The 14,460-nt window shown below is 37.1% G+C and overlaps 6 protein-coding genes across 8 annotated transcripts; 3 read left to right on the top strand and 3 right to left on the bottom strand.

The window, feature by feature from the left end:
• Positions 1-1,508: 1,508 nt before the first annotated feature.
• LOC123308002 (kinesin-like protein KIF23) lies at positions 1,509-4,221 on the bottom strand. The gene has a single exon (XM_044890524.1). The coding sequence runs from the start codon at positions 4,091-4,093 to the stop codon at positions 1,703-1,705; it is 2,391 nt and encodes a 796-aa protein (XP_044746459.1). The 5' UTR covers positions 4,094-4,221; the 3' UTR covers positions 1,509-1,702.
• A 229-nt stretch (positions 4,222-4,450) lies between these two features.
• LOC123307225 (splicing factor 3B subunit 2) lies at positions 4,451-7,415 on the top strand. The gene is made up of 9 exons (XM_044889451.1): positions 4,451-4,538; positions 4,594-4,672; positions 4,732-5,027; positions 5,088-5,260; positions 5,394-5,595; positions 5,657-5,833; positions 5,913-6,742; positions 6,843-7,143; positions 7,199-7,415. The coding sequence occupies exons 1-9, from the start codon at positions 4,518-4,520 to the stop codon at positions 7,265-7,267; spliced, it is 2,148 nt and encodes a 715-aa protein (XP_044745386.1). The 5' UTR covers positions 4,451-4,517; the 3' UTR covers positions 7,268-7,415.
• Positions 7,416-7,781: 366 nt separating this feature from the next.
• On the bottom strand, positions 7,782-9,404 carry LOC123307226 (eukaryotic initiation factor 4A-III). Its single transcript, XM_044889452.1, has 4 exons — positions 9,111-9,404; positions 8,723-9,058; positions 8,442-8,664; positions 7,782-8,386 (listed from the first exon to the last, which is right to left on the bottom strand). The coding sequence occupies exons 1-4, from the start codon at positions 9,271-9,273 to the stop codon at positions 7,879-7,881; spliced, it is 1,230 nt and encodes a 409-aa protein (XP_044745387.1). The 5' UTR covers positions 9,274-9,404; the 3' UTR covers positions 7,782-7,878.
• Positions 9,405-9,985: 581 nt separating this feature from the next.
• Positions 9,986-12,860, top strand: LOC123307553 (dual specificity protein phosphatase CDC14C-like). 3 transcript variants are annotated; one of them, XM_044889917.1, is made up of 6 exons: positions 9,986-10,045; positions 10,589-10,743; positions 10,906-11,220; positions 11,337-11,466; positions 11,531-11,709; positions 11,903-12,860. In XM_044889917.1, exons 1-6 carry the CDS (start codon positions 10,001-10,003, stop codon positions 12,759-12,761), a joined length of 1,683 nt encoding a protein of 560 aa, XP_044745852.1. In that variant the 5' UTR covers positions 9,986-10,000; the 3' UTR covers positions 12,762-12,860. The 3 variants fall into 3 exon arrangements, with proteins under 3 accessions (XP_044745852.1, XP_044745851.1, XP_044745853.1); XM_044889918.1 differs by lacking the exon at positions 9,986-10,045 and adding an exon at positions 10,151-10,445; XM_044889916.1 differs by lacking the exon at positions 9,986-10,045 and having other exon boundaries at positions 10,150-10,743.
• Positions 12,825-13,689, bottom strand: LOC123307554 (cytochrome b-c1 complex subunit Rieske, mitochondrial-like). The gene has a single exon (XM_044889919.1). It carries the CDS (start codon positions 13,612-13,614, stop codon positions 12,907-12,909), a length of 708 nt encoding a protein of 235 aa, XP_044745854.1. The 5' UTR covers positions 13,615-13,689; the 3' UTR covers positions 12,825-12,906.
• A 43-nt stretch (positions 13,690-13,732) lies between these two features.
• On the top strand, positions 13,733-14,341 carry LOC123307556 (iron-sulfur cluster assembly scaffold protein IscU). The gene has a single exon (XM_044889921.1). It carries the CDS (start codon positions 13,801-13,803, stop codon positions 14,245-14,247), a length of 447 nt encoding a protein of 148 aa, XP_044745856.1. The 5' UTR covers positions 13,733-13,800; the 3' UTR covers positions 14,248-14,341.
• The last annotated feature ends 119 nt before the right edge of the window (positions 14,342-14,460 follow it).

The raw sequence follows: 14,460 nt of genomic DNA, 5'->3' as shown, positions 1-14,460 counted from the left end.
GTATGGAAAAATTGCGATTTTTTTGAAAAATATTTTTGGTCTCCGATGGAGACCAAATTTATACTGCCGACTAATTCGAGGGCGAAGATAACGAATATGCAGACAGATATTTAAAAAAAAAATTGATTTTTCAAGTTATGGTCGATGAAAAATTGGAAAATAGTTCCTGGGAACTCTGCATGATTTCACCCTTATTGAGGTTGAGTTATGTGGTACTGATGAGCTCAAATAAGTGCGAAACTCTATCGATACTCCCCTACGATGGCGGCAGTTTCACTGTTGATTAGTACCATGGAAAAGAAGTAATTGTTTTCCATTAATTTCAAAGGGTTCTTATGAAGAATGAACACCCTTTATTTATGCCCTTCATGAGCGGTTGATCAAACGTCTTATCTTCAACTTCTCCTTACTTTATTCAAGCGTTGCACGTCCTGCACGAATCCACCCCATAATCCGGCCCTTAACCCAACTCGGCAGGTAGCAACTAACCGATATCGCAATTTATGGCGCTCGATCGCTCGGCCGTGCGAAAACATTCCTGGGGATCATGTCTGCAAGCGCCGTTTCATTGTCATTTCTCCGGGGTGCGTTTCCAGTCGCGGGGGACCTTGTTCCTCTCGAATCACCGATTCGGCTCTTGATTGGCGCCCCCTCGTCCTGGAGGAGACAATTACCAATCAACGAAAGCCGCGGGCTCGTGAAACCCGGAAACAGAAACTGAAGCCGTGTACGCTGTTTTTATGGACCGCCACGCCATTCTTCCTCCAAGCGTTGTTCCGGTAGAGACGTATTGGCAATGGGGGGAGGAAACAGGGACGTTGGACTAAGATTTCAAATTTAAAGATCGTACAGAACATTTTTACGAAAAAATCTATCACTTTCGCCAACCTGATGAAGCAATGGTGACAGCCAAACAGGTGTACTGGTAAAAAGTGTAAAAACCCCATCCTGAAGAAAATCATATACCTAATTCAGTTTAATTCTGAATTTCCGTCAAGTATCTGACAGAGCCTTTCAATATTTAGTCGAAGAAATAAAATTACTGGATCATTATTCAATTGTAAAAATAGATATTGCCTTCAAGATTAAAGCAGGTGAATAAAAAACGAAGTTAACTCAGATGCTTAACACTTGCATAATAAATATTATGATCTACATAGAACTAACAAACAATCATCACTCAAAGTATCAACAGAAATCCCATTTCGTCGAGAGAGTGGATGCTGTCCGTGGTTTACCCCTCATTTGCCCTCGTCAGATCAACACAACTTATACCCCGACGAATTCTAAAATCGCAGACATTTAGTGCAAAATCAAAAAGAGCGCCAAATTCGATATTTTGCTATAATTTACATGTAAAATCGATTCAGGTGAGGATCTGAATCGATCAACAAAACTTACCCACCATACGACATCAATAGTAAGCCCCCTCTCCCAGAGAGATATGTCACTTCCAAGATGTTGTAAATTTCTGTTTCAATTTTCTGATAAAAAGTAAAAAAATTAAATCATTTGTCAAGTGAATTTATTATCAAAAATATAAATAAAATCACATTAAAACAGCGCTGTGTACAACATGATGAATTACTCACATCGAAATACAATTTATACTTATAATTAAAAATCACTGAGTAAAAATCATAAGTTAAAATGAAATTCAATCAACTGAAAATTCTACTTAAAAAAATCATTTTGAACATAACTAAGGAGTTCCTGTAGGACTCATCTGTTTCAACAGTTCAACATCATTGAAAATAACTTGAGCCCCCCCTCCACAAGTTGACACAATATCACCTTTATACAATTTTGTTTCGATTTCACCGTCAGTGTCTTGATTTTGAGCAATCAAACAATATTTACTTTGTTTGGGATGAGTTATATCACTAGCCTTGGTTAATTTTGTCAGAGACTTCCGTTTATTCATTGTTGGTTGCAAAACGGTACCCAAAGGTACCGGCTTGACTGCATTATGTTCTAACCAAACTTCTCCATCTGATCTTGACCGTCTATTCCGTGGTGCTGGCGTCAGGACATTTCTCCTATTAGAATGTTGGATCTCTTGCATTGGTGTTGATCCAAGTTCAGCTTCATATTGTTGAAATTGTGGTCGCTTCGGTTCTATAGTATCATTGCTCTCCAGAATTTCTCTCACTCTTTTCAATTTATTCTCTTTAGCTTGCATCGAAGCTTGAATTTGTTCACGTTGCTTCCTCAATTTATGCTCTAATTCTTGTGACATTTGTTCATTTGCTAAAACAAATTTCTGCTTTGCTTTCTCCTTTTCTAATATTTTCTGGTTAATACGCATATCTTTCTCATCAATTATCTGTCTCAAATTTATCACAACATCTTGTAATTCATTGTTTTTGGATGCAAGACTGTCATTTACAGTTTCTAAATCAGAAATTTTATTCTTCAAGTCAAGAGTTTCCTGTTTCTCTTTCTTGATAATTGCTTTCATACTTCTCATTTCAGAAGAATTGAGAATATAGTTGTCATTCATTTCACATAATCTTCTTCTGAAATTACTCTCTTTCAGACTGTATTCATTATAATTTCCTGTGAACTTTGAACTTCGTTGCTTCAGAACTTTGGCAATTTGATCTAATTGAGCAACTGTTTCCTCTAAATTAGTTGCACTGAAAATGAAACTGGGTATTTTAGGTAGAGTAAATGAGGAATTAGATTTAGCCTTAGTTACAGACAAGGGTGTATTTAACATTCTTTTCACAGTTTTCCTGGCAAATGGTGTGTCTTTATGTTCATTCTTTTTGATTTTAATATCTTGAGACATTTCTGCAAATTTCATCACTTGCAGATTCTCATCATAGTCTCGTATAGAAGGATTAACACAAACCATCATTTCAACTTTTCCATATCCTTCAAAAAAATTTTTAAAAAGAAATGTTAGCCTACTATCCCTATAGGGTACCAGCTTATTGGATCCAGTAAGCTGATTTTCTCTCAAGATTTCTAAACAATTTCTCAAACACATAAGTGAGTTATTAATCCTTCCAGCTTCTTTCAGTCTCATACCAGTTGTTTGAGTACGATTTGTCCTTTCAGAACCAGCCAAATCGGCTAAACTCAACTGTGATATCTTAATCAAATTAGAATCAGGAATAACAGCAACTCCATCACTATTATGAGCAACTTGTTCGATTTGAACCAATCGAATATTAAACACAGAATGTGACCGACTTGATTCTGCATTCAAGAGAGTGTGTCCCATTCTTTTTTTGCGCTGGCCTGCATTTAATACTTCAAAAGCTTCTTCAGCAGATTTCACTTCCACTTCAGTTACTCCAATTACATACATATTTTTTTGAAGATCCTCTCTCAAAATTTTTGGTTGTAAATTTTTTCCATTAGACTCATCTAATAAGTCATAAACTGTATTATTGTAAATTTCTACGTAACTTACAAAGACAGCATATGAACAATCCACATCCACATCATTTATCCTAGTACCATCATTGAAATAAAAAGGTTGATCTACAACCTTCCTTGGAGTTTTACCTCTGGCAACTTTCGCATTATTTGCTCTACTCTCTAAGAACCTATCATGAATCGCGTCATTTTCAGATTGAATTTGATATCCATTCATTCTATCTGGTTTAACAGTGAATTTAGGGGTTTGGTAATCACCTATTGTATTGAATATTGTGTTTATGCAACGAGGCATTATTCCAGGATCACTAGGCTCACCAGACAATGTATGAGTTTTCCCTGAACCAGTAACTCCATATCCAAGTAGTAAAGCATTCTTACCTTTGAGTAAATCCTGAAGGAGTGGCATGGCAACAAAATCGAAGACCTCTTTTTGAGTAGCATAAGAAGTGAAAATCTGTTTGAACTGGCAATGCAATTCTCTTTGCGATGTGTATTTTGGATCTGCAGATGTATTGAGCGATAACACTGTAGGTGATATCAAAGATATGCAAGATGCATCGTCTGGATCGTTTAAAGGCCGTATTCTACAGTAGACCCTTACCGGTTCTTTGGATATATCGGAGCTTGTGGTTGAAAGATTCGTTTTTTCCCTCTTCAAAACCCTTGGGGTATGGTGTGTACTTCTATAAGGTGTATTCATCGTAAGAGCTATCCGAAATTCACTACACTGCAGCTAAACTAGTATTTCAACTTTTATTTCAGTGTAATTTTGTCGAAGATTTTTGTAACTTTTCATTTGATTCGAATGTTGTGAAGACCGTTAATTCGAACTTGACAGAAAATGTCATTTTTGCACAGAAAACAAAAATTTTTCTTTAATGGAACTTTATGAACTCTTTCAAATTACTTGTTCATACAACAATGAATTTTCAATGATGAAAGGGTATTATCGTTTTCTAGTTCATTTCAATAAAATATTTTTATTCAAACAGTTCAAACAAACACAAGAAATTTCTTCTTTGTTCTTGAAATTTTCTGTTTACAAATTATATTATATTCTATGGTTGTGGAAATAGCATTCTGCTAACCTCTGATAAAGATTTGTAAACGAAAAAAAAATTGAAATGGGGGATCAAACAAATAATGTATGTGCAAGTTACCTCCAATAACTCGAAATATTTATATCCTTAATATTTTCAGATGCCTCCCCCTATGAATCCAATGATGATACCCCCTTTCGGACCTCCTGGTACTCAGGGTTGGACCGGGGACGAATTTGGTATGTATTCATAAAGGGTTGCTATATATCCACTTGAGAATATTTTTGTTTGTTTATAGAACGACCTCCTCCTATGGGTCCACCGCCAATGGGCCCACCACCCATAGGACCTCCTCCGGTAGGTGACAAACAACTACCTTCTTTGCTTAGTCTCAAAGTTGATCCTCCAGAGGAGCTTGTAGGACAAAATAGCGAAGTTGTGTTACCTCAAGTTTTAGAAGAAGTATTGGCTTTGAAAAATCAAAGAGCTATGGAACTTGGAACAGATGACTCAGGATCTGGGGCACCAATCCTCAGAGAAACTCCTGCTGTTCCTGCCGAGAATGAAATTATTTGGGAGAAAGATGATACAGTGGTACGATTTAATGCGATGTTCATGATAAGTTCATCATTTATCTAATTGATATTTTCACAGGAAGAGAATAATGAAAAGGGTGATACCAAGTCAAATAAAGAGAATAAATCTAATAAAAACAAAAAGAAAAAAAAGAAGAAGAGGAAGAATAGGATACAGCCAGAAAAAAAATTAGAAAATGGTGATAAAACGAATGCTGAGGGAATGGATGCAAAGGAAGATGTAGAAGTAGAGTAAGTAGATCTTGATTATGAATTAAATTTGGATATAGTATGTTATACTTTTGAAAACATCTGTGTACTAAATATTTGATAATACATACATTTATATTATTCACGAAATTAGGTATGAAATGATTTTTTTTAGATATGTCCAAGAATCTGTAAGTTTACATGAACTAGCTCCACAATACCGGCAGTTTTATCACATCTTAGAAGCTTTCAAAATTAGTGAACAAAAGTCAGATCTACCTCCTCCAACTTTAGCAACACCAACATTTTTATCAAGTAAAGCCGGAATTATAACTGCTAGTGATCAGTTCCAAGAAGATGGAGAGGATGGAGATGAGGTGAATTCTAGCTCTAAGCTATTTAAAAAAATGTACAGATTTGATGATACTTGATTTTCAGAAAAAACCTGAGGATAAATCCAAACTTTCTAAACGTAAGTTGAAGAAAATGACACGTCTCAGTGTAGCTGAGCTGAAGCAGCTTGTGAATAGACCAGATGTTGTTGAAATGCATGATGTCACTGCGAGAGATCCAAAATTGCTTGTCCAATTGAAAGCTCACCGTAACACAGTCCAGGTAACCTTTGTTATTCATTTTGAATGTTTTGAAATTCTCCATTGCTGTATCATAATTTTTATAAGTAATGTTCCTGCAGGTCCCACGTCATTGGTGTTTCAAAAGAAAATATTTGCAAGGCAAAAGGGGTATAGAGAAACCACCATTTAACTTACCTGATTTCATTAAACGTACTGGTATCATGGAAATGAGGGCATCCCTTCAAGATAAAGATGAATCAAAAACATTGAAAGCAAAAATGAGGGAAAGGGCAAGACCAAAGTTAGGGAAAATTGATATAGATTATCAAAAACTACACGACGCCTTCTTCAAGTGGCAAACGAAACCAAAAATGACTATTCATGGTGATCTTTACTATGAAGGCAAAGAATTTGAAACAAGGTTAAAAGAAAAAAAGCCAGGTGACCTTTCTGAAGAGCTTAGAACAGCTCTTGGTATGCCTGTAGGACCAAATGCCAACAAAGTTCCTCCCCCATGGCTAATTGCCATGCAGCGTTACGGTCCCCCACCCAGTTACCCCAACTTGAAAATTCCTGGTCTCAATGCCCCAATACCAGACGGATGTTCATTCGGTTACCATGCGGGTGGTTGGGGTAAACCTCCAGTTGACGAAAATGGTAAACCCCTTTACGGTGATGTGTTTGGAACGAACACTAGCCACATTGATGATATTGGAGATGATCCAACTGTAGATAGGACATTGTGGGGAGAATTAGAGTCGGAATCCGAAGAAGAAAGTGAAGAAGAAGAGGAGGAAGAAGAGAAAGATGCAGTTCCGGACGAATCTGGTCTGGTCACTCCGGCTGAAGGTTTGGTCACTCCAAGTGGTCTCACAAGTATACCGGCTGGTATGGAAACACCGGAGGCTATAGAGTTGAGAAAGAAGAAAATCGAAAACGAAATGGATGGGTAAGTACTTCATCAAACAGTCCACATAACTGGCTTTTAAGTCATCGGTTTATGAAGGATATATTTTACGTGAAGTTATCAATCTATTTTTTCTTCGCAGATCGGAAACGCCTGTGCTTTATCACATCATTCCAGAAAAACGAAATGAGCGTATTGGTAACTCGATGATGGCCAGTACCCATGTTTATGATATGGCAGCCGTTGCTCAACCTGCCCAGGGGGGCACTAGGCGGGGATTGGACAAAGAAGGAATGGTTGAATTGGCTCTTGATCCTTCAGAGTTGGACTTGGATAGCGATGCCATGGCGGTACGTTACGAGCAACAGATGAGAGAAAATCAGTCGCAGTTGCAGAAAGAAGATCTCAGCGATATGTTAGCAGAACATGTGGCTAAACAAAAGGTTTGTTTGAGGTTTGTTGCTTTAGTCTTTTTATACTTTTCAATTTTTTTTTCAGAACAAGCGCAAGCGACAACAGCAGCAAGACACAAAGCAAACTAAAAAATATAAGGAATTCAAATTTTGAGGAATTACATTATTTCCTTCCATTCTGGAAATTTTATTATGTAAATTAATGATGACTTCAGGTGTGAGTTTTGTGGGAACCGAATATTTGGATATTTTCCGATGTATAAAACTTGTGGTTTAGAAATATAGTATGTATGATTAAAATATCTTCTTGTATACAAGTTTTTAGAAATGTTATTTTTGTGTTTAAAAGTGAGGTGAAATCAAATCAAAGCCTTGAACTGAAATAGAAAGAACTTCAGAGAAATAAAGGTAATTTTTTTTTAGTGATGTGGAACAGACGCCTTTGTAACAAAAAATAGTTATGCCTTTATGGATATAATATTTATTTTTTTTCAAAAACCAAAATATATGCACAATATAAGTTGAAAATTTATTTTTTGATGGGCTTATGAAAGTCAACTAAGGCCTAAGAACCCACCCTCACTTTGAAATAAACAATAAAACTTATACTTTCCACATACTTATGTGGGACATCTCAACAATATGAAGAATTAAATAAATAATAAAAAAACATTTAATAATTATAATTATTATTCAGTTCACTTATAATCTATAGTACTCCAAAAAATAAAAATTCATTCATATTGTTAACCAATATAAAAAAAATTAAATTAAATCTGCTACGTTCATTGGCATTTCATCGATCTGCGTTGAATAGTACTGTTCAATATCCCTCAGAATTCTGATATCATCAGACTTGACAAAGTTGATAGCAACACCCTTACGGCCAAATCTACCAGAACGACCAATGCGATGTATGTACAATTCTCTGTTGTTGGGGAGGTCATAGTTTATTACCAAACTAACTTGCTGAACATCGATACCCCTAGCTAAGACATCTGTTGTGATGAGTACTCGACTTTGTCCAGATCTGAATTCCTTCATGATTCCATCCCTTTCCTTTTGGGGCATGTCTCCGTGCATTGAACTGACTGTGAAGTTGTTTTCCCTCATTTTCTCAGTCAACCAATCTACCTTACGTTTGGTATTACAGAAAATAACTGCTTGAGTGATGGTTAAGGTATCATATAAATCACATAGTGTGTCAAATTTCCATTCTTCACGTTCAACAGCCACGAAGAACTGTTTTATCCCTTCCAATGTCAATTCATCACTAAAAAATAAGATGTTCAGAAATATATATGTAAAATAATTTGACATTTTCTTACCGTTTAACAAGGATTCTTATGGGATCTGTCATAAACTTAGAAGTTATTTCTAAGATTTCATGGGGTAAAGTAGCTGAAATGAGAACTACTTGAGTTGAAGGCGGCAAAAACCTATAGACGTCATAAATTTGCTCCTTGAATCCTTTATTCAGCATCTCGTCAGCTTCATCAAGAACAAGCATTTTCACTGATCTAGTTCGAAGAGCTCTTCTTCTTATCATATCTGAAATAATTATAAATTCAGTAATCCTATATGGAATTTGGCACAATCATGAATTTACCATAAACTCTTCCGGGTGTACCACTAACAACATGTTGACCATAATCCAACTTTCTTATATCTTCTCCTAAGTTGGTACCTCCTATGCAAGCGTGACATTGAACGTTCATGAAGTCTCCCAAGGCTAATATAACTTTCTGGATCTGTACTGCCAATTCTCTGGTGGGTGATAAGCACAAGACTTGTGTTTCTCTAACAGTGAGATCCAGTTGCTGAAGAATTGCAATCGAAAAGGTTGCTGTTTTACCAGTACCAGATTGTGCTTGTGCGATTACATCTCTCCCTCTCATTATTGGCTTGATGGCTCTCTGTTGTATAGCTGAGGGTTTCTCGAATCCTGAGAAACATAGTTATTAGCAAATTTCAAAATCTAATATCTCGTAACTTACCATATGCGAAAATTCCTCTCACTAGCTGTTCTTTCAAGTTCATACCATTGAAATTATCAATAACTTCAACATCTTCACTAGTTTCGAATTCAACGTTTGATAAATCTTCAAATACCGCACTACGGCCTCCGACCGAAGCCGATCTTGTTGAATTATTAGCCATTATTGATTGTGAGAGCACAATTAAAATAATACTAAAAATCTGTTCTCAAAGTAAAAGTGGATCACCAATTCTCTACGTATTCCACTTTTTCGACAAGCCACAAGCCAAACAAATTTTTTTGTGGTTAAGAAATAAGAAATCTGTGTCCTGCTATGAGTCCACAAAAGATCTTTTATTTTTCTTTTTCTTATTTATGCCTTTGCCCAAATTAATCTTCAAGCCACCTAGTGGTGAAATTATGAACCTCGATAAATAGGCTGCCTTGTTAACATAGAGAAATTGTCTCTGCTTGTTAATATGGAGGATACTTGTTAACAAACACTATTTTAATCATTAACCATCAGAGACAAGAGAATGTATAATATGTTAACCATCAAATATCGAAACTGCACAAATATCTTTGTGTTCACACTGACTCAACCAACTTATATTTAATTCATGCAACGAATGTTAAAGTAGAATGTAAGGCGCAACCTATATACCAATTTTCATTCGAATAGAAGAACCGTCTTTGAAACGGACCATCCTGTCGGTCTTTTCCTGCACTCTGTTGCATGTTTTGCTCCATAATATATCCACTTTTCTCGTTTTCCTTGTTTTCTTCCGAGAAGTCAGAGATTTCTAATAAGAATAGGCTTCTTTCTCAAGTGGTGACAATAAGTGCCAAAAAAGTTGCACGTTTGTACGCCCAAATTCATATTTTCATAGAAAATGAGAATAAAAACTAATGCACTTGAAAATAATTGCTTTTCTCGAAGATAAGAGAGGTCAGGTTTGTATTCTGGTAATTGGAGTTTCAATAAATAAGGTCGATAATTGGTACAAAACCGTGAAAAAGCAAAGAAAAATTGCGTAGTCTATCCAGGCTATGACGTTTTCTAAATTTTGTGTCAAATAAGTGCCAGAATGGGGCTATTTGTTTCGACAACACAAAATTTGTAAGATGAGAATATTTTCTTATAAAACTAAGTACTTAATTTTGGCAATTCTCTCAAATTATATTTTACAATTTCTTTCGTACGTGATATACTGCGGTGATTTGGAAAAGACCTGCTATCTTTACTCATAGCTGATCGCAATGGGCACAAAATCTTGCAGCCATATCGAATCCGATAGGATGGTGGAGATACTGAAGAATCAGCTGTATTTTGCAGTAATCAGGGGACTTTCTGGTAAAAAAATAAAAACCACGGATGACGCCTTGTACTTTTCGATTGATGACGAATTCGAATACCAAAATTATTATTACGATTTCGGTCCGTACAATATTTCTTATCTCTATAAGTACTGCATCAAACTGAACAAGTTTTTGCAGTATTCTCAAGGTCAGAAAAGGGTCGTTCATTGCACAAGTACGAATGCGGAAAAAAAGGTGAATGCCGCATATCTCATCGGGAGCTACTGCATTATTTATTTGAAGATCCACCCTGCTGAAGTAACCAAATTGTTGATGAAAGCTGGGCCTTACAAGTAAGTAAATCTCACTGATGTTATTCCATGTGCTTTAGTACATCATTAACAACTCATGTGGCATATGGAAAATTTCTTTTGAGGCATCAGCAGCCAAACAGTGCTGTAGTAAACTCATTGTCATAGGCTTTCCACATTTATTGACGGTGATATGGCTTTTAGGCAATTCATGGACGCGTCTCAAATCCCCTGCCCCTTCACCATAAAACTGGAGTTTTGCTTCAACGCGATTTCCAAGGCCGTGGCCTTCAACTTCTTCAACTTCGACGATTTCGATGTGACTGAGTATGACATGTACGAAAAGTTGCAATTCGGAGATATGAACTGGCTGGTGCCGAGGAAATTTCTGGCCTTCATCGGACCGAACAGTAGCGAGTTCCTAAATGGTCATCCGCCTGATTACTACATAAAATATTTCCTCAAAAACGACATCAAGACGGTCATAAGGTTGAACAACAAAATGTACGACGCTGCAGTGTGAGTACATTTGAATTTTAAAGCGCATAGTGACCGATTCAACTATTTCAATAGTCTGCAGGCGGAAACAACCGACATTCCATCCGTTTTTTCTTAAACTCAGTGGTTTTCTTCAGTTTCAGCAACGCTGGCATCGCTCATTACGATCTGATCTACCCTGACGGATCCACGCCTTCGAAGGACATCCTGATGAAATTCCTTCTTATAGCCGAGACCGCGCCAGCAGCTGTAGCAGTTCACTGCAAGGTGATTGTTTTTTTCTAGATTCCATAGAAACAGTCGTTCTTCAAGTACTCTTCAAACATTGCAGGCTGGTCTTGGAAGAACAGGATCCCTGATCGGTGCTTACATCATAAAGCATTATAGAATGTCGGCCAAAGAAGCTATAGCTTGGATGAGGATCTGTAGACCTGGATCTGTGATTGGTCAACAGCAGGTCTGGCTGGAAAAACTGGAATCTTGGCTGTGGAACTGTGGCACGATATACAGGTGATCTAACAAATTATGCGAAAGGACAAGACTAAGTTAATATTTGTCCAAGCCATATGATCGATACCTCTACTTGAACTGAGTGCAGACTGATTACCGCGCTCTGATTTCAAAGCGTTGGGTTTTTTTAATGGTTCTTAGGCTTCTTTTTAAAACAACCCCTAGTTCATTCGGTTCACTATGATCTTTTCAGGAACAAGCATTACGGCGAAGGAGAGAAAATTCCGCGCCACAAGTTCGGCATCTACAGTAAAATATGGCCGGTCGAAAGAAACAGGATACTGCGTGAAGCAAGACGAAAATATTCTTCGCAGTACTCGGTCAGCGACCCGGAACACCTTGCTCAGACGAACAAAAAATTGAGCACTGCCATAATGCGCAGCAAACCTCCGTATTTTCGGTCCAGAATGAAGAACATCAAAGAGGGAAATTGTTTCGAAGACATATCGGAGTTGTTGAGGACGGTGTATGGCCTGGAAAAAAATAAAAGTAGACAACATAATCGCACCATGCCTAACATTCGGGCTTCAGCTGGCTCGGAATCGAGACGTCATACCGCAACGCCAATAAGAATTTTTGGCAGTCAGATGCAGCGACGTACAACCGCAGAAGATGTAGCTAACGACCAGTCAACATCCACCCTTTTACAAAAGTCTCGAATGCCAGAGACTGAATCTCAAGGGGATAATCAGTACACGGAAAGATCAGAAGAAGATCGTTCTAGCATGAAGAACAAATCGGGTCCAGTAGTCGTCCAGGTACCAGCAAGAAGAAAAAACGTGTTTAAAGTGGATACGGACACAGACACAAGCAATTACGTTCACAGTTACATGGAAGAAAAGGCCAGAAGAAAGGCTCTATCGGGAAAAATCAAGGTAACACAAGGGGATAAACTTCTAGAGCGGAAAGTAATAAAAAGTGGAAACATCGTACGTCTAAGAAAACCATCGGGAAGTATCGTTAATAGTAATAATGGACATACGGCCGAAAGTGATTTCAACAGCACGGCGAACTTGGATGCTAATAGTTATGTTTATTCTGATCATCAATAATGTATTTCAAAGAAAATTTGTGAAACATCATTAATTTCGTTTTCAGTGTATCTTTTTTCGTAGTGGGTACGTTTGTAATAAAGCTCCAAATAAAACGTTTTTGGTTCCATGAAGATTCTTCTTTATTCAAAAACAGATGTAACAATCAACCCACCACGAGTTTGTTATCTGCTTGAAACTCGTGTACGGGTATTTCCAAATTTGTTGGAGCTGGCCCTTTTCTTATTCTTCCAGCAGCATCATAGTGTGAACCATGGCAAGGACAATAGTAACCACCTAAATAATCCCCAGCATTTGGTATAGGCACACATCCCAGATGAGTACAAACTCCAATGACGACCAACCAGTCCGGGTTTGGACACCTTTGCTCATCAGTTTCTGGATCTCTAAGCGAGGAAACTGGTGTTGCTCTGCAATCTTTTATCTCGTCCGGCAGTCGATGTTTCAAGAATAAGGGTTTTCCCCTCCATTTTATTGTTGTATGTCCACCTTCAGCAATTTCTGCCAAATCTATCTCCACTTTCGCTAGAGCTTGAACATCCGCAGTGATGGACATCGATTTTATAAAGAAGTGCGCTATTGATTTTGCGGAATAAATGAACCCGACCAAAAACAAACCATTTACTATTCCCTGGGCAGCTTTGGCACCTTCTTTAGCTTCATAATCTTTTATATGTTTCTTTCGGTATTTGTCGAAATTGGGAAATTTGATATCAGTATGAGCACCTCTTGAAACCAGAGTTATAAAGTTGGTTGAGGCACCCTTCTGTTTCACGAAGAAAAGGCGAATCTCGTCGAACGTCCTCAAATTTACATATGTGGAATATTTCTTTCTTAACAAAACGGATAACATTTTGTTGCTTAAGAATGATGAATATCAATTGAAAATGTCAAATATGAATCCATTACTAGAGTTCACTGCCAAGCACATATCAATCTATCAATCAATCATTACTCTATGCTTTCCTTCAAGATTCAAGCGAATATAGGTTAATCTGAAAGTGTCATTCGAATCAAAACAAAGTTGTTTCTTTCAAAGATGGCTCTACATTCTCCTTCAAAACTTCTAAAGTTGTCCAAACCAGCTATTACTGTTTTATCAGCAGCATATCATCCCAAAGTGATCGATCATTATGAAAATCCTAGAAACGTTGGATCACTGGATAAGAATGACAAAACCGTTGGCACAGGATTGGTTGGAGCCCCTGCCTGTGGTGATGTTATGAAACTTCAGATTAAAGTCGACGAAAATGGAAAGATAGTTGATGCAAAGTTCAAAACATTTGGTTGTGGTTCAGCAATAGCTAGCAGTTCATTGGCTACTGAATGGGTCAAAGGAAAAACTGTTGATCAAGCTGCCCAACTCAAAAATACAGATATTGCTAAAGAATTGTCGCTTCCTCCTGTTAAACTTCATTGTTCGATGTTAGCAGAAGATGCCATTAAGGCTGCTCTATCAGATTATAAAGTCAAACAAAAAAAGTAAAGGCAGCAATATCTAGAATGTGATATAGATCTTAAAAAAATATTATTATTGTGTCATTTATTGTCAAGTAGCAAGCAATAGATCTTCAAGTTGAGTCTTTCAATTATTTGATTCCTCTGCTTGCAAGTTCCAATAGATTATTTAATACCATCAAATGAGGACAACTTTGTTATAACTATACAATGACATTATCATTTCAAATAGTTCAGGCTG

Source organism: Coccinella septempunctata, chromosome 2 (assembly GCF_907165205.1).
Source record: "Coccinella septempunctata chromosome 2, icCocSept1.1, whole genome shotgun sequence".
NCBI classification, from domain to species: domain Eukaryota; kingdom Metazoa; phylum Arthropoda; class Insecta; order Coleoptera; family Coccinellidae; genus Coccinella; species Coccinella septempunctata.
This window is presented reverse-complemented; position numbering and strand designations above follow the sequence as displayed.

Coding starts and splice junctions, on each gene's coding strand:
- LOC123308002 (XM_044890524.1), bottom strand. CDS start 4,093: ATGAATACACCTTATAGAAGTACACACCATACCCCAAGGGTTTTGAAG.
- LOC123307556 (XM_044889921.1), top strand. CDS start 13,801: ATGGCTCTACATTCTCCTTCAAAACTTCTAAAGTTGTCCAAACCAGCT.
- LOC123307553 (XM_044889916.1), top strand. CDS start 10,352: ATGGGCACAAAATCTTGCAGCCATATCGAATCCGATAGGATGGTGGAG. Junction 11,221..11,336: donor AAAATGTACGACGCTGCAGT/GTGAGTACATTT, acceptor GGTTTTCTTCAG/TTTCAGCAACGCTGGCATCG. Junction 11,710..11,902: donor AACTGTGGCACGATATACAG/GTGATCTAACAA, acceptor TGATCTTTTCAG/GAACAAGCATTACGGCGAAG.
- LOC123307226 (XM_044889452.1), bottom strand. CDS start 9,273: ATGGCTAATAATTCAACAAGATCGGCTTCGGTCGGAGGCCGTAGTGCG. Junction 8,665..8,722: donor TACACCCGGAAGAGTTTATG/GTAAATTCATGA, acceptor TAATTATTTCAG/ATATGATAAGAAGAAGAGCT. Junction 8,387..8,441: donor ATAAGAATCCTTGTTAAACG/GTAAGAAAATGT, acceptor CTTATTTTTTAG/TGATGAATTGACATTGGAAG.
- LOC123307225 (XM_044889451.1), top strand. CDS start 4,518: ATGGGGGATCAAACAAATAAT. Junction 4,539..4,593: donor TGGGGGATCAAACAAATAAT/GTATGTGCAAGT, acceptor TAATATTTTCAG/ATGCCTCCCCCTATGAATCC. Junction 4,673..4,731: donor TTGGACCGGGGACGAATTTG/GTATGTATTCAT, acceptor GTTTGTTTATAG/AACGACCTCCTCCTATGGGT.
- LOC123307554 (XM_044889919.1), bottom strand. CDS start 13,614: ATGTTATCCGTTTTGTTAAGAAAGAAATATTCCACATATGTAAATTTG.